Source organism: Ixodes scapularis, unplaced genomic scaffold (genome assembly GCF_016920785.2).
Source record: "Ixodes scapularis isolate PalLabHiFi unplaced genomic scaffold, ASM1692078v2 PGA_scaffold5__190_contigs__length_132052651, whole genome shotgun sequence".
In the NCBI taxonomy this organism is placed as follows: domain Eukaryota; kingdom Metazoa; phylum Arthropoda; class Arachnida; order Ixodida; family Ixodidae; genus Ixodes; species Ixodes scapularis.
The window spans coordinates 60,826,244-60,844,716 of record NW_024609880.1 but is presented as its reverse complement, the minus strand read 5'-3'; the positions used below and the strand labels follow the sequence as shown (position 1 = coordinate 60,844,716).

Below are 18,473 nucleotides of genomic sequence, written 5' to 3'. Positions count from 1 at the left end.
GCGGAACAACCTAACATGAAACTACATAAGACACGGGACATGACAAATCATGTACAATCTTGTAGGAAGGGGAAGTCGTGACAACACAACAGATGACGAATAAATAGAGCGACACACACACGGGTGGGTTTCTATTAGTTTTCTCGGGCGACAATACTTTTTCAGACAACTATAACAAACAGACTAACCGCACGTATCTTTTCTCTTCATCCCTACCCAGCCGCCATATTCTACAACACACTCGACAGCCCCGCGATTCTACTGCTTCCCGGGTACCAAAAGGCACGGCACACGTCTCGATGGCCGGAGTTCAGGAGATGACGTCACGTCACGTGACAACGTCTCCGAACCAATCGCGGCCCAACGTTGTGTCCCTCAGCCAAAGTTGCAAGCCTGCATTTCCTAGGGGGGACTCGGCCCGATTTATGCGTAGTTTTTCCCGTGGCCCTTGAACTCAGGGTTCTAGTAAGCTCTCGGTAGTCTGCCTTGCGACGTTGTCTTGGCGGTTTCTAGTGGGAGTAGGGGGAGTTGTAGACCGCGTCGGCTGGAGCGCTGGCGGCGGTTCCTGGCTCGTTGGTGGTCACGGTGGCACGGTAGCCTCCGGCGTCGGCGACATAGTCGACACGACGCTGAATACCGAAGGCGTCGGTGTAGCCGTAGGAGCCCGTACGCGAGTTGGTGGCGTCGCTGGTCTCCTCGTGGTAGTGGTGACCACCCTCCACTGGGTTCACGGCATCGTAGCTGAAGTGGTAGGGCTGGGGTGGCTGCGGTTAAATAAATGAATAAGTTTAAATAGTAATAATAATAATAATAATGATAATTATACGCATACACTCAAAAATAAAATACGTTTAAAACATAAATACCCAAAATACATCAATTACGGGAAGGGTGCGACCGACGAGTTCAGATCCACGTTAGTTGCGCGACTGCTTTGAATCTTGAAAGACCCCAATCTTTTACGTGCTTACGGCTAAAAGGTTTATAGTATTTTCACTTTTACTTTAGCGTTTTGCGACATCAAGATTATCATTCTTCAAAAAATGCACCTGAAGCTTGGCTTTTAAGCGTAGCTTGACTCGCAGTAGCTTGCATTAGAAAAAAAAACAAAAACAAGATTCTGTTAAAGACGGTGTAAATGAATGACAACGCATTACCTAAACTACAAATTATTTTACCAACTAAATGGTGCATGCTCGCTGGAACGAATTTGGTTTTTTACCTAGTCAAATGAACAAGATCACATTTTTTACTAAAGTTCCTTATAGTAGCAGCTTCAAATAACTAATTGATTCGCATGTAATAACACGCTAAAGCACATTTCGAAATATAATTTTAGTTTGATGCCTGTTCTCGAATTTACGATGCTATTGGTCGCCTAAGAGTTTTTTTATGACTTTGTCATCTAGTGTACAATACCACCATCAGGTCACGTCTTCCGCGTTGTTGGTAAAATATTCTAGATATACTTGTTTTTTAACGACCATTTAGTTTAAGGGCCTGCATCCTCGTTTTGTCCCTGCCGTTCGCAGTTTCTCTCGGTAAGATTAGTCAATACTTCCGCAATGCCTAACGATCGTTCAGGTTTACAACGGCGCGCGACTGAGCACACTCCCTGCGTATACACCTCCACGTCGTAACCGTTACCGATAAGTGAAATGTGGAACGGTGTAACAGGCTTCTCGATCGCAGAAGCCGTTGACTTGGTGATCCTCGATGCGATAGTATCTTCGGCGCCGGTTGCGGTTAGTGTTTCTAAAGTAGATAGCTCGTTATTCTTCTCTCGTTAATGTGCGCGAGCATCTAAAGTGCTGCCGTGTTACGTTCGGAAGTGAAACAATGTGGGGGTACTTACGCCCTCGCCAGGGTAGACCACCACCTGTGAGAGGGCGGCCGCGACGACGGCAAGGAAGACGAGCTGTATGATGAGAGAAATGGAAAAACAATGGTTGTTATTTGATAACTATCCTAAAATTTTCATTCCTTAAACGTGCGTTTTACACACCACTGGTTTTGACTTACCCGACGAATGGTGTGGTGGTACTATAATCTTTCACTTCTGCTACAGTATTCACTCTGGTATCGTTCAGTTTCTATTTGAGAGTATTAATTTTCTTCGTCAAAATTCTGGCTTTTCGCTATCGGTTTCTGTTTTCACCTAAAGTTTGTTTAGTAGTCTAGAATAAATTCCACTTCTAAAGAGGCGTCCTATGAATCTTGTGAGCTACAACGCCTCTGTAAATTATTTTTTGTGAACTAAAAATAACGGCGAAGGTTATTCATGGGCACAGCTCGTAGACCGGTCGTTGGTCATTTTCTAACACTTTAACATTGTCACTGTCATTCTATACTGAAGTATAGTCGTGTGCACAGCAATAAAAACATTTTAGGATACCTGATAAACCTCTCCTCACATCGATTCTGGCTTATATGCAGGTCGGTTCTCAAATTAATATTCACATGCGCTGCCATTCGTTTGTACTACATGACGACGTAATAGCAGGAGTTTAATTAAAAAGAATCTCATAGCTATTGAAGGAAGACATCGAAGCAATTAAGATGAAACTATCGTTTACATAAACGCATTTGGTTCAGAAATATTGATTATAAGAGAAATGAACGCGGCAAAGAAGGATCTTACTGCTACATTTACTAACTGAATGTGTATGAAGCTTGAAGTGATTATTGATCATGCACTTAATATCCGTTGCCTCCTTGCATCATTAAAAAAAGGCATGACAGAAATAAAAAAGCGAAAAACAGTAAACTTGTTTGAAAGGTTTTTTTTTACACTACAGTCATGAAGTATCTTGCCCCTTGTAACGGAATTAAACAAACAAAATAAATTTTAAAACTTCGCTATTCATTTGTCTGAAGTTGAATAATTAAGATGTGATGACACTTATAACTTACACGGCGAACTCATTTCAACGTAACACACCCAGCGGATTTTTTTTTTTTTAGGTTTTGATTTTTTAAACTTCTTAAGTTATTTCGTGATATTTCGTCATTCCGATTTTTTTCTTTATTATGTTTGATTTGAAAATCGATATTAGACAATTTAACAGCCTGTAAGTTACAGTTTGTGAGCAGAACTATTTTTACACCTGTACCTAAATCTACAGGCATGCTTGTTGTTTTAGCCTTCTTCTGGCTACCTATATTTTTTGTACGGCTTTCTTAAAGTAACGTGTAAGAACTGACTTCATAGGAGATGTCAAATCCCTAACTCAAGGAAAAATAGAATGCCGCAAAAATGAATAAAAAATAAGTATGCTCAAATTAAACAAAAACCATGGAGCATCTAGCTTCCGGCCGCGCAGACGACGACCACGGCGAAACACGAAAGCCAGGCCCGTTCCAGACGACGCTGGTCGAAGCGTGTGTTTGCAGGAAGAGCCACGGCGAAGTTTCCGCGTAGGATAATCCAACGGACAGGACGGACGGGCAGGCGCTCCGGGAGTATCCGGTCGGGCAGGGGGCTAGACTCACCTTTCCGAGCATTGTTGACGGTTGTGACGGCGTACTACGACCAACGACGAGAAGGTCAAGACGTTTTTGGACGTTTCCTAAGCGGAAAACGGGTTGCTTGTGAATGGAAGAGCACACAGTGACACAGCTACCCCCTCACGGACCTTTTATACCCCGGCGGATTCAGGTCTTTATTGATTAAGGTTTCATCCACTATCGATTGAGGGGATCTGGATCCACCCAGGAGGGCAGGACTCTTTCGAATACAATCTTTTGTGTTTCGTTTTGCGCGAACTCCCCTTTCTTCGGGGACCTCTTCTTTCCCCTTTCAACCTTCCGCACTCGTTGTCATTTGATATTCCGACCGCACTTGCGGTCTACCATCCTACAAAGATAAGAAGAAGGGAAAGGTCGTTCCTGCCTTAATGAAGCCACGAGAGACTTCTCGGCGAGTTCAACAGTGGCGAGGCGAAAGTGTTATGGTAGGGGGAAGCGCATCGCGTTTTGACGCCCTGAGCATCCCGGGCGTATTGCCCCTCCGTGGTCCCTGGTAGGACATGTTGGCTTCGCTTTACTTTGATGGTTCCTTTTGTTGTTGTTTGGTCTTTTTTAACAAGAATCGTTTTCACGCCAGGCGCCCGAGCTGCATCGTATCGCTCGTTCGTCGAGTGTTCGATTTGATAGAGGGAGGTAACAAACATCTCTGGCTTTCGCCTCTTGCTCGTAACGGCGTTTCATTATGTTTGGCTGAACCAAAGATATCAGCTTTTTTTTTTTTGTTCTAAAGTGATAAAACTAAGTTCAATTTTTCCGGAGTTTCGTGCCAAGATGTATGTTTCTTGTGAAGGGGAGTTTTATGTGCGCACACAAAAGCTGACATACGGTTGGGATCTTTAGTATCTTGGGCGGTATCTTGGAATTCGGAGCAGATTATCAACATATCTTTTTGATCTCTTATTTTTTCCCTCGGCTTTACATATAAATTGAGGTGCGGTGCTTGCTACGGTTGCCTCAGCGCATTTGCAAGACTAAGAGTGTCATATCAGTCATATCAGTCGTAAGTAAACGTAACAAAGCGACTTTTCGACACTTGGGTTGCGTAATATATTTACCGCAAAGTACAAAATATTTTTCTTCCTGAACATAGCGTGAAACCGTCAATTTTCCCTAGATTATTAGGGTAATGCATGGAACTCGAGATATTAACAGCGTTCAGATTCAGAAGTCCCGCGTTGATGATGTAAAAACCATGAAATTTGAAGTTAAATCACCTACCCTGTGACCATAGCAAAACTTCGAAGCGACCAGAATTGAAACTTAAAGAAATCTAAGATCACTTATTGTTTTGTCCATTCCTAAATTACTCTAATCACATACGAAGATGCAGAGTATAGTTGGTTTTATCGAAAATGTAAGTTCTCATCTTGACTCCAGCACAGTTGCGTCAGGCTCTCATGTATTCATGAAAAACACCGGCTTAAGATGATCACTACCTTTAGTGGGAGTTTTTATTGATCACACCTGAACAGGAGGGGATCAATAACTTATATTACATTAAGGATCACAAGAATGTGTGCTGTTTGTTAATATACTTATACCAGTTCATCTCTTCAATTCATCCATAAAAGTATTTATTTTTGATACCCAACACAAGTCACAGCAACCGGCGCAACATTAATAAGTTCAGGTTAAATTATTTCAACTTCTTTTGATGTGCTTGCTTTTATAATTTCAAGTTTCAAAATATTTTCTAGCTATTCGTGCTAACGGTTAGCCCAAATAAGGGTCACTTTACTTCTCGTTTTCCAGGTAAAGCAAATTAAAAAGAAAAAGAAGCGGGTGCGTGAAACAACGCCGGAGGCTGGCTGACAGTCTAACAAAAAGAAAGCTTAGGCGAAAATTTGAAAACCATAGTGCCTCGTGTGCTTCGCCGTTTCTTTCTTTCAACGCAGGATTGTATATCTTGAAACCAGTTGTGATATGCATTTAATTGTTGCTAAACGGTGTTCGTAAAATTTTATTTTATTCCACGTAACCGACACGGAAAGGAAATGAATTGCGGAATTCCTGTAGCTTTCCTGAACTTTTTAACTTTGTTTCTACGACCCTAATGTTTCTTGTGGCAAATGAGTCCAATACATTTTTTGAAAGATATAGCGGAGTGCGGTCCCATGGCGATATTCTTAGATAACAAGGTAGTTTTTATTATTAGAAGAAAAATAATTGTGATCACCTGTCATTATTTATAAATAATGGGAGGTGATAACAAGCCATGGGTTTTCCTTCTTTATTTGCTTTTTAGGCACCTGGAAACATGCTACGTAACAGATCATCAAAATATTACAAAAATATGAAGATATTTTTAGTGAGCAGAACATTCCCTCTCCCTGACGTCTTTTTTGTATGTTATTAGTTTAGAAGGCTGCGTCTTTAAACAAGTTTTAGTCCCATCGATTTGTACTCTCTGTTGATAGGTTTTTTTTTACGTCATTGATATTATGTTTACTTATTTTACCCTCAGGGCACACGGCATTACAGAGGGGAGTGAGAACAATAGTAAACATAATAAACAATTCGAAAAAATATACAATACTTAACTAACAGGGAACACGAAATTGGCAATAGATGTACAAAAACGTGCCTGGTCATTAATTGTTGTGAGCGATGCAGGCGAGCGATTCTAGTCTTTGGAAGTCTTGGTAATAAAAGAGTCATACTAAACGTTATAGTGGCAAAATGGGACACCGACTATGCGACGATGATCAAGGCGTGCTGAAACAAAGGAGGGGGGATGATTAGTTGTGATTTAAGCTGAGGAATATGGTGATAGATTTTATGAAAAAGACAAATGCGAGAGACGGTGCGACGATGTGCAAGGCTTGGGAGTAACAAACTCTCTTTCATTGATGTGCTTGCGGTGCGGTTATAATTGGCCATATGAAACGTGCAGCTCTGTTCTGAATACCTTCAAGTGAATCAACAAGGTAAAGGGTAGAGGGATCCCAGATGGAAGCTGCCTACTCTAGCTTGGACCTAACTAGTGTTTTATAAAGGAATAGTTTTAATGATGATGGGGCGATATAAAAGTGACGTTTGAGAAACCCAAGCATTCGAATGGCGTTGTTAGACATATAGTTAACACGTCCTATGGTCCTACGTTTTGAAGGGCTCGCCTGCAACGTTAGTTGTGTGTCCGCAAGCCCTGCACATCTAATTCAAAAAAACATTAGTTGCTTACCCAAACTGTTAATAGGCACCTCCATTAAAAACTCTAATTAGTTTCATGCATGGGCTTAATTCCCGAAATACATTTGTGTGAAAAAGGTTGTAACAATTGCTGATACGCACAAAAGGTAATGAAAGCATAACAATTAATAGAGGTTTTAAAATGAAAATATGCAGGCTAAATTAGGTACAAATTATAACGTAGAATACACACCGTAACTGTTTACAAATTATAAATAAAAATAAAGTGCTCACCAAAAAAAAAAAAGCCGATGGCAAATTTTTTTCACGTTTTCTTTATAGCCTTTCATAGAATAGCTGAAAATCTTAACACTTGACGCCTATAGGCATTTTTAAGCCACGTAGTTGACAAATCCAGTATGCGCGATGCAAAAAAAACAATAAAAGCATTACAACGTGAAACTAGTAAAGGCTCATAAAAAATTAAAAAAAGCTTGACAGTCAGTTGCAATTAAAGTGTGAATTTGTTATTAGTGGTGTTGTGAGAGCAAAACAAGTTTCCCGCATACCGGAAGTTCCGCGATTCAAGATGGCGGAGCCTGCATAGAAAAGGTCTGCAACTGATCGTCGATTCCACTTCTGCTTAAAATCACTGCCAAAAGGTGTTGCTGTCGAGGCCATCATGCAATAAGAACACCAACACAATTTACCTGGCTGAACGACGACACCATCTTTTTTTCTTTTTTTTTTTGTGAGTTCCTGATTTGCGTAAAGTTGAAAAACTCGAGAGCATAAGGACTCAAATATTTGGTTAATGACTTTCACGAATATTCCCTTTTTATTTCATTAATTATTCTATAGATCTATGTAGGCTCGTGTCTGTTCAGTACTTTAAATGTTCTATGCCAAAATACCTTCGAATAATACAAAAAAAAATATATAATTATACGTCGGTACAGCAGGAGTCAATATCAAAATAGAGGCAGAGAATGCTCAACCGCAATTTGAGTTGCTTTGTTTTCAGCGCTCTTAGTGACTGTTACTCACATGATGATGGCTCAATCCGTGGCTGGAGCAATAAGGGTGGCCCCTGCGGCTTATAGGATACCCGTTCTTGAACTAAGCTGTTTATTTTGTAAAATAAAAATAATAACTTTTGAATTCTCATAAAATATTTGATAAATAAAGACGCCAAGGCGCTTGTCGCACGAATTACCTACCCGAACCGTAAACTTAGTAGACTAAATTCGAAATCATCTGGACAACTAGAGTCCAAACAGAAAAACTTTGGCCAGGAATAATGCAAGTTTTAACTCACACAGAAAAATTACGGACCCTCCTGCCCTCCTGTATAGCCTGCTGTCCATCCGTTTTTCTATAGGTGTTTTTCGTAAATATTGAGGCGCAACGCTAGGCTGTGGGGAACCCGACACAAATTCACTGTGTCATGGGAGCGGTCTGCTGTCCAGACAGCTGATCTCTGAAAGTCGTTGTTTTGCAGACTGAACGAGACAGGTCAGGTCCGACATCATGTATTTATTTTTTTTGTTTCCAACAAGAACCACCACCCGCAACACAACAGACAGTTACGCACACAGACACACAAGCGCATAAACATACAAATAATTACTTTTGTACTTTCTTGTATTAGCAGTTTACTTTTTTTAAATTAAATGAGAGCGGCGTCGCTTAGGCTGGCGCGTTGTAGACGGCGTTGCCGGTAGCGCTGGGTGCGGTTCCAGGCTCGTTGGTGGTCACGGAGGCCTGGTAGCCCTCTGGTCCGGCGGTGTAGTCGACGCGACGGTAGAGACCCTGAGCGTCGGTGTAGCCGTAAGAGCCACGACGAACGTTGTTCCCGTCGGCCTCCTCCTCATGGAAGTGGTTGGCGCCCTCCAGCGGGTTGGGGGCGTTGTAGCTGAAGGTGTATGGCTGGGGAGGCTGGGAAGCGAAACGTCACATAAAGTTACCAAAACTATGAAAAGGAGGAACCTACAAAACACCAGGTAGTCAAAGCTGTTATTGAGAACACTAGCAAATGGAGCCTTCCGGAAGTCCAAGAGGAGGAGCCGTCTTCGCTGCGGGAGACTTCGCAAAGTCCCGTATAGTCACTGTCAAGTTAAGAAACGAAAGGAGTGACTCATCCCTCTCGTTTTGTGATTTTGTTTGTGTTCCAATCGGGTAAAGGTGGAAGCTCACTGGCTGCGGAACGATAACACGATTGAATTGGGTTTTCTTAGCGCAAAAGCTGCTAAGGCCATAGTGCGCCACGGTGATAAGATGGTGGGGATTCACCACATCCTTTGCTTTTTAAGCCGTCAGCAACTATAATCTGTCAGGCAGAGAGAAAGAGAAAAAAAGTGATAACTGTGAAGAGTTTCGCGGCCTTTTTTTAGTGAAAGGTTTCTAGGTCACACTCGGATCTCTAGATAAATTTCTCGAATAAGAAAAATAAAACATATTCTTGAAGACATAGGTGCTAGGTCTCTTTATGACAGGTCCGCTTTCGAATGAAGCTGATGTCGGATTATGTAGATTCTAGCTTAACATTTTTGTATGCACATAGGCAAACTAAAGAATGAAGTCAGTCATCAATGACGTTTGCATTGTACAAACAATATAAATATTCCGAGGGCATGCTCGTTAGAAGTCTAGTTTCACAACCATACGTTTGGACCAGTTAGGCTTCGACGCAACGTTTATTTTTGTTGCCAATTAAATTTTTGTCTGTCGTGATCTCTTTGCGTACATGGCCTTGGGTCGTTCGCAATCGTAATAGTGACACTAGCATAGTGAACGCGCATTGAGATAAACATTATAAACGTCCTCGTAACGGAGGCGTGCGCGTTCGGTGCAATTAATGCAAGGTTGATTGTAGATTTGTGAACTAATGGAACAGCGGAAATGCGAGCCCGAAGGGCGATTAAATAGAGTGCTCGTGGCGGAAACCAGCGCTCCATTTTGGAGATTTTTCCGATAAGTGAGCGTTTCAATGAGAATAACAATGTTTGACCTAACAATCCGTGCAATGAGATTTTAAAAAAAGAAAGCAGTGAGAGCCGTGTTTTTCGTAGCTTTTTTTTAGCGAACCTACTTTTACGTTTATGTTGGACTGATGACCAGATATTCTAAATGTCTAGACAAATACTACTGAAATATTATCAAGGTATTGCTTTTTACCGTTGGTATTAAGTCGTTTGCATTATTTTCATGCAGGCAAAAACTTCTAGCTGATAAAAAAAACAGTACGAAAATTACAGTGTGTGGTAATCTCAAGGTAGTCCTTAGTTACTTTGGCGCTCAGACTGCATTTTGCTGAAGTTCAATATCGCGCGGATGACTTGCAAGAAACGCGGAATTCATAGCCTTAATACAAATGCGGCCTGATCTTTCTTCTTGGGGAAAGTTATCTTTCAATAAGTGGCTTTTTCATAATAAAAGTTTTTCTAATATCCCAGAGAGCAGGTGTTTGCTAAATCGTAGCCAGTACCTAGACGCAAAAGGGCTGGAGCGTTTGATCTGCCAAATATGTGGAAGTAAACTTTGCCAAGAGAAATTATCATTATACAATCTATACTCATTTATGCTTCATTTCATGAAACAAAGCTGTTTACATTATCAGACCTTTCACCCTTCCAAATAATTCCAAACAATGTGGTCTAAGAGGGTTTCTTTTTATTTTGTTTGATCAGGATTTACTAATGTATGTTTGCGCCTCTTACACAACGCGAGGCGTGGCAAGTATAATTACTCAACGAGTCGTCTTTGAGTAAGGGAAGACATTTCATGTGAGTTTAAAGGCTTAGGCGAGGTTGCCTTTCCAGTGCAAAGGTGGGCGTATTAAAGGGGCCGATCGAGGTCAACAGGTGTTGACAGCACATGTTGTCGTAACCTCGTACGGTAGCATTGTGTCTACTTGTCACATTCCGAGGGTCGGTTTAAGCGGAGCGAAAATCGCCCTCTAACACAAAGAAGCTTGTTTTGTATTATTTAAATTTCGACCATGTTCTAGTTAGAGGGGCGGTGCAATGATTTTAACACTGAACGAATGTGCAGCTTGTATTTTTTATATTGTTTACTTCGGCATAAGTAAGAGAAAAAGTGCCACCATACCCCAAAATACCTCTACTTCGCTGCGTAATCGCAATATAAAAAACACTTTTTTTCCCAACCTGCGGCCACATGGTGGCCGCAAATGGAACCTGTGGTGTGACGTCATTCGGAGTGGTTTTTGTAAGTGATAGTGTTAGGCAATTGTAAGCTTGATTTAAGGTTAAGTTTTAAAAATCTTGTTGTTTAGGCTTGCAGAAACGCTTCAAAAGCCTAATATTGCCGCTAAAAGGGTATGAATTATTATGGCGCCATCTACCGCAAGTCAACAAAACTTGCCGTCGCCATCATCAGTCGACGCCCGAGGCGCCTACCGCGGCTACACGAGCAACACGGACGTTTTGTCTTTCCCTCGATCGACGGAGTGCGTTGGTCGTGGTCCGTAGTATCATGGTATCGTTATTGTTCCTGGTGTCTCGACCTCGACTTCGACTTCGACTGCCCGCCGCACAAGTCCAACTGACTGACTATACGCAAGCATCTTGCGCTCGACGTCGCTCAGGCCGTCCGAACATGCCGCCATGTTGGTCGGAAATCGGCGGGAGAGCGAGAAAGCGGCGAGCCTGGCGAGCCGGCGAGCGCTGGGGAAACGGAAGCCAGAAGTTACCAACCGGAAACCAACGCCACTCTTAATGACGTCACAGGCGAAGCTGGTGCCGCTTCAATGTTGAGTTGAGGGGTGCCAGAGATACCGATTTCTTTTATTTTTTTTAATGAAAACTAGGGCGAGCAGGAAAGAATAGTTTTCGGTCCTTCGTTTTATATGTGGCCGGGATCGATTCCCGCAATTAATTAGCCAAAGTCCGCAAATTGTTGCACCGCCCCTTTAAGCAGTCCTCTACACACGATTACAAGCAATCCTCTTAACCCGCCGCTGAAAGGTCCTTGTCCTTGGGGTACATAATCCAGACGTTTCGAGGTGTTAAAACCTACCAAACAAAGCTTCCTTTTTTTTTCTTTTGTAATCAATATAATCCGCTATGCACGACCTCCCCTGAGTAATTCATTCAGCAGGCTGTCACACGAAGTTGATGTATGAAGAAATCAAATTAATTTCGCTTAAAGACGAAATGGCATACTCACATAGAAAGGATCCTGTCCCTCAATAAACTGGGCAAGAGCGCCAGCGACAACGGCGAGGAAGATGAGCTGCAATAAAAAAAAAGTCGGGTTGAAAAACCTACTGTCGATTAATGTTTGTCAAACAAGTTTGTAATCTAGGGCAATAGATAAGTTGAATTAAAAGTGCTAAAGTTATTAAAATTTCAAATGGTAACTTTATTATTTTGATCTTTTTGTACGCAATTAAATAAAACTAAAAAGAAAGGGACACGCGAACGGTTTTCTAAAAATTCTTAGAGTATATAAATAAGCATATTTTTGGAAACATTTTGAATCACACAGTTCACGTATATGCAATTTTGTTGTTTTATGTAAAGAAGGATGACCTAAGAAGTCCTGTTAGAACATCAAATCTATCTGAATTACTCAATCGTTAGGTCTGAAACAATCTCTAACATATAGTGAAACAATCTTCAACATATAGAAAATTCAACTAAACTTGCCATGAAATAATAAAAATCGCAATCCTTTGTTTCCCGTGAAACACACGTGAACGCAATTTCGTTATTGTGTGAACGAATATTTGTGAAATATTCTACAAAAAAAATTTAAAACTCGGCAGCCGACATAATCGATAGAAAGAAAATCACATTTCAATTATGGAGCTTTTAAATGGGCCTTTCTGGCCAGCTTGACGGTTACCTATCACGCCAATTACCTTAAACTGTGACAAGTAGATATACCAGCTTCCGTATTTAATTCTTGGGAGCTACAGAGAGCCAACAAAACACGATCTTTGGCGCGTGTTCTGCAAGATAATTTTGTGCAAGTTGAATTTATGCTGAATGTACAAAACTTAGGGTTTAAAGGGAAGCATATGTTTCTTCAAAAATGATACGTTTCTGTAACGTAGTGTTGAAACATCCCTTAAAACCGAATGAATGCATGTTTTGATAACAAACCTACCTAACTTTAGAATACTTTACAAACCTAGTAGTCGTGAACACCCACAATTCTTTTTAGGTGTAATTTTATCAGCATGTTTCGTAGGCAGGTATGCCATAAAAAATACAACGTAAGGTAAGTAGTCAAGTACATTTATGTCACTGAAAATATACCTAAGCTGTATCCTTTCAGTTGTCCGCTAAGTCATACTCGTTTTTATACTATTTCGCTCTCTTCTGTTGCAAGACGAAAAATAAAGAAGAAAAAAAAAAGAAGAGCCGCAAGAGAGGCGTTCCTTTTGAATTCCCAGATAGAAATGATGTCACTTATACGAATCTAGCATTTTCTGAGGAAAAGGGAGAAAGCAGGCCTCGGTGTCCACGATAAAGAAAGCTCTTGCTAATGCCTATTTTGATTAGCCTCGTTGGGAATTGAACGTAGATCTTTCTTTTCATTGCGCTCGAAACGTCTACGAAAGTTTTTAAGTCGCAACTAACAATCGATACTTGATGGTTTTTAATAGTGTGCGTCCTGCTACGTAAATACTAGTATAGCAAAATATTTTTTTTTGTTGCGGTAACATTGTTGGTGCGTGACATGCATTCGCGACTCATCTATCAAAAAACGATACAGAAGAAAGAAACGTGGTTGCGAAGACCGCACACCGGATGGCGCCACTAGTAACCAAGTACGACCGAGTAGTAGTGGTTGTGGTAACATATGACGTCATACAGAGGAAATTGTTATTGTTTCCTCTAAATGTTAGTGTCTACAATATAATTGGGTGATATTTTTTCAGGTACTATAACACTTTTATTTTTATTTATGGAGCGATGTTTGTAACTAGCTGATGTTAAATGCTAGCCTGCCTTTTCGAAGAATGCAGTTTCTGTTCATTAGCGACGTTCTTGCTATTACTAAGCTTAACTGAGTCAGACACATGTTAACCCCTCAAAAAATGTTTCTAATGCTGAGTTACTTTTGGCTTGATAGCAAGTTTAATAAATATTGGACATTTCTTTTTTCACACTTATCTAAATTGCTTGAATTTGCAGAAACAACCGTCGTTAATTTAAACTAATCAAAAGCTGTCTCGCATATGAGTCTTCGATGTTAGGTGGAAGGTATGACTCGCACTTAAACCAATGTTCGGTTGACATCACCTAAAAGTGTTCATTTTCTCTACGACAGGCCTCGTTTTATAATTGGGAACTTTTATAAACAATAGACCTCTCATCTCATTGATGTAAAATTTATAAATAGTAATTTTAACCCCAAGGCTGTTTATTCAAAGATGTTGGCCTAATGTTCAGGTACGACAAATTCGTCTGGCAAGCATAACATGAAGAACATTGATCAAACTACTGACGTACCCATACATATATTGCTGCTGCCGCTTCCATCTTTAATAGTTTACTATAAAACATATGGCAAATTGGAAGGCGATTCTGTTGGATGCGTGAGATTCTAGCATCACAAGCGTTTAGCCTTTGCAGCTGCACCTCGTGGCTACACCGATATGCAGTCTGTGTCATGTATTGTATATTTCCTGCTTACTTTGGCGGGGAAGCCGAATTGGTGTAGAGGTCATATGAAATCAGGACACGTAATATCAATTTTCCCGCTAAATTTAGCGCGGAAACTGAATCTGTCTAGGGAATGTGACGTCAATTTTCGCGCTAATTCTAGTGGGGAAACTGAATTTGCGTATAGGTTACATGACACGAAGCTACGTGACGTCATGATTCCCGCTAAATTTGGAGGGGAAACTGAACTGGTTTTGAGATCACGTGACATCAATTTTTCCGCTAAATCTAGCGGTGAAATCGAATCGGCGTTGTGGTCATGTGACGTCAGATTTCCCGCTAGATCTAGCGGGAAACTGAATTTCTGCATAGGTCACATGACATCATGTCACGTGATGTTCTTTTTCCGCTAGATTTAGCTAGAAAATTCAGTCACGTGACCTCAATTTTTAAGCTAAATCTATCGGGGAAACTTAATTCGGCTTCACTTAATCCGTTCAATGCGGGTTCAAAAAACCCGGAACAACTAGCCAAATAACGTTTCACGTTAAAAGATTTGCAATTTAATGATTACGTAACGCCGTCTTGTACAGATTTGAACATTATGTCATGTTTGTTACTGCTTGATGAATATTTTATGCATTTTTATTTATTTTCATGACGCGCATTGTTAACATTGAAGGAACAGGTGTTTTTACAAATATACTGCGGTAGCTTTTTTGTGCAGTCAAGGATATTATATATTTAAGACGTGGACAATAGAGGACAGTATAATTAGTATTACGATGAGCGGCAACAGTAGACGTGATTGTACTAATATACAGATATGTACACGCTACAACCAAAAAAGTTACTAAATACTGTTACTCGCTACTCGCTCAATAAGTGACTAAATACGTTACTCGTTACCGACTCTCAAAAGGAGCGCATTACTTTACCTCCAATGTAACGAGTTACTTTTCTCGTCACTTTCATGACCAAATACACAACTGCTCCTATTTCACGGGTTTGTATTTTCCTTTCGGTAGTCGTTGTACTCCCAGCAGTTGCAAGTTTTCATTAGTTATATTTCCACGTTTTTTTAAGAATACATCTCCGACGACGCGGAAGAGTCGTTCTAATTATGTGCTCGAAGGAACGGCCGTGTTGTGTTTAAGGGAGAGCGGGTGAATCTGGGATTCCCCTTTTTTGTTTTCTCTGCTTCTAAAGTTTCAAGTGGACAGTGGGTTCTGTGCCTTCCCGTGTTGGCCACCTCCGGGTTTACACTCAGTCTCTACACGATTCTGGAAGGTTCAACCTTCTTGAAGGGTGAAGGACATTCTGTGATTAAGAGTTTCACTGACGGGTTGAGCAAGAAACGTTGTTACACTGTCATACTGTTTAGTTGTTTCTCGGGTTGCCCATCTTCCTTTCTGGCAATAAACGCATACTGCGGTTGGAATTAAAATGAGGTAGTTTAAACTGCGTTGTCCATGTTACTTCTCAAAAGTAACAAAATACCGTTATTCGTAACTTGACCTAACAACTAAGCATGTTAGTCGTTCCTTTTCTGCTGAGAAATTAAACTTACCGTGACATTTCTAGTGAATTTCGAAGCTGTGCGTTACGCAAATCTGAGGATATTAGGCACGGTCACGTGGGCTTGGAAGACCCAGAATTCCACGAGCACGCGTGGACGACCTTCACGTTAAAGGCATTGATGGCTTTCTTGCAGCTGATGCTGAGTTCACTTTTCTGGTAAATGTTTTATACTAAATATTAGTGCCATGGGTGTAATTGGCCCGCCCTCTGCGCACCTTGCCACGTGGTATCTTGGCTAGCGCTTACTACACAGTGCAAAAAGGCGCGTAGGCAAAACCTACTCAATAAAATGAGGATGAGGGTCTATTTCCCTATGTCTGCAAGAAGACTTGTGAGTGTTAAAAATTTGCCGGTCGAGGTCATGAACAAGAATGTCGCCTGTAGTTCGTCAGGTGGAGAGCTTTATCTCCATTGGAAGACGACCGATCGGAGCATCGTGTTAGACCCCGGCACTGAAGTCTTCCATCAAGTTCCTTAGATCGTATCGTCGTGTGGCTTGAGGAAAATGCATCAGGATAATGTCTAGCAGAAGAGCGACTTGAAGCGTTAGTATTACGAAGATTAAAAAAAATAGTGCGCATCGTGTTCGGTTACAAAGACCTCCCGAATTCAGAATCTCAGGGTACTATAACGACATCTGGTACGATCGTAGGATGTGCTCGGAAATGCTGCTCAGTACTGACCACGCGTTTCAAGTTTAAACAACCTACGCGAACACTTAGCAGGGCAGTGAGAATTTTCTCGTATTAAGACGAGAGATGAATGGGCTACTAAATTGAAATTATAAGGAAAGAGAACGACCGACTCTTTGGAATAACACCGAATGAGTTAGCAAACCATTCCAAAGCTTACAGCTAATAATATATAATGCATGACTGGTCATAACCCCTGCACTTTTGTCAGTGTGCTGCGGAACTAATTGTTGTAGTTCTAGCAATATACATATATATTTTTTTTTTATTTGGGGGGCGGGGGGGGGTAGTTTTTTCGACCATGTGTACTAGATAAGAAGTAAAAACATTGATGCTTAAAAATTTTCCAAACAAGTCGTGCTTGTGTTTATTTGACGTTGATGCCACATCGTTATTTCGTTACATACTGTAAGCAGGTTGAAGCTGAACGTAGTAGTAGCTCTTGAGCATGCTGAGGGTAATTACCAGTAACGTTTTGCAAAACCTTCAAATTTTATTGCGTGCAAGAATTATTTCAAACGATATTTGGCGAATGTGGGTCGTTACTTTTACTTGAAGTCAGCATTGTATTTTAGTCGCCCTTAAATCAAGCAATTATTTAATTAAGATTTTATACTAAATCCATGCAGCAAAGAACACCGATTGCGGTGTCAGCAGACTCTGTTGTAATTGCAGTTTTAATTTAGCTTCCCTTTTTGCGTGAGAATCCTCCATTTTCCAGTCCATATATAAGTCGGGTATAAAATAGGGAGAGCTCAAGAACGAATATATCATTCAATACGGAGGGCCAGCACTTTGGTCATTAATATGCCGTCTCTATCAGCAAGTGAAGTTGACTTCTACACGGAAAGCTAAGTTTTTTTTAAAGTCCGAATAGAACTTGCGGCCTATCTCGTTTGACGGTGAATACCTCATGTCAATATGGGTTAAGAACGAGCTTGTTGTCGTTGTTCAAACGTTATTTAAATAACCTTTTTCTACGTGCGCTCCGGCGATCGGAACCTGTAGAGGCGTATTGTTTATCTGTTGCTCTCACGGCAGTTGATTTCGATCTGGCTCTTTCGGGCTGCAGCGAAATAGTTTGCCAGAGACGTCGTCGCCGTAGACGAACTCTGCGAGTTTCTCTGTAAAGGAAAGATGATCGCCTTATGCTGCGTAAGAGGGATCGCCCGGTGGACGGACTACGCCGAAAAGATCTCATGGGGGAGTTCTGATATATTTTGCGAAGGTGCTCGTGGCGATCGAACCCAGAGATTACATGAGTGGCGGTCGCGGGCAACAAGCTTAATGTATGGCGAATTTGGTATTAAAATTATCTGGGAATATCAATAAATATGTGAGGGTCATTTACAAGTGAAATTACTTTGTCTGCCATTCTGTTGTGCGAAAGGGTAATCCGAAAAAGAAGAAAAAAAAAAAAAAAAAAAAAACAGGAAATAGCAGACGTCCTTTAAGCTCCTCGCTAAGGTTCTCGGCTCACTTCGATGGGGGTCGATAAATAAAGCAGTTGAATCCGCTCCTCAAGTTAGTTCAAATTAGCGCGTATATGAACTTATCAAAAGAAAATAATAAATTGGGATGAATCAACGCGACGCCTAAATCCAAGACGACGTCGGTTCGAATCCATCGCATCCGTCGGAGCAAAAAACTCACCTTAGCGAGCATGGTTGCACTTGTGGCTATCTATCTCACTGAGATTCGGAGAACACTGTGGAGAAAGAGAGCGCCGCATCCCGACTTATATACACAATCGAGATGCGCCCGGCTCCCAGCATCGCACGCGCTAATCCCCGCCCGCTCCACGAAAAGGCCATCAATATTCCACTCATTGAGAACGAACGGTGCGCGGCTCCTGTCCCCTTGACTTAATTCGCTCACCGGAGTAAAAAAGAGCAGCTGGAAC

The 18,473-nt window shown here is 41.2% G+C and overlaps 1 protein-coding gene across 1 annotated transcript; it reads right to left on the bottom strand.

Moving 5' to 3' along the window:
- Positions 1-509: 509 nt before the first annotated feature.
- On the bottom strand, positions 510-18,262 carry LOC121046809 (cuticle protein 10.9). The gene is made up of 3 exons (XM_040501457.1): positions 18,224-18,262; positions 11,848-11,913; positions 510-764 (listed from the first exon to the last, which is right to left on the bottom strand). The coding sequence occupies exons 1-3, from the start codon at positions 18,233-18,235 to the stop codon at positions 510-512; spliced, it is 333 nt and encodes a 110-aa protein (XP_040357391.1). The 5' UTR covers positions 18,236-18,262.
- Positions 18,263-18,473: the final 211 nt, after the last annotated feature.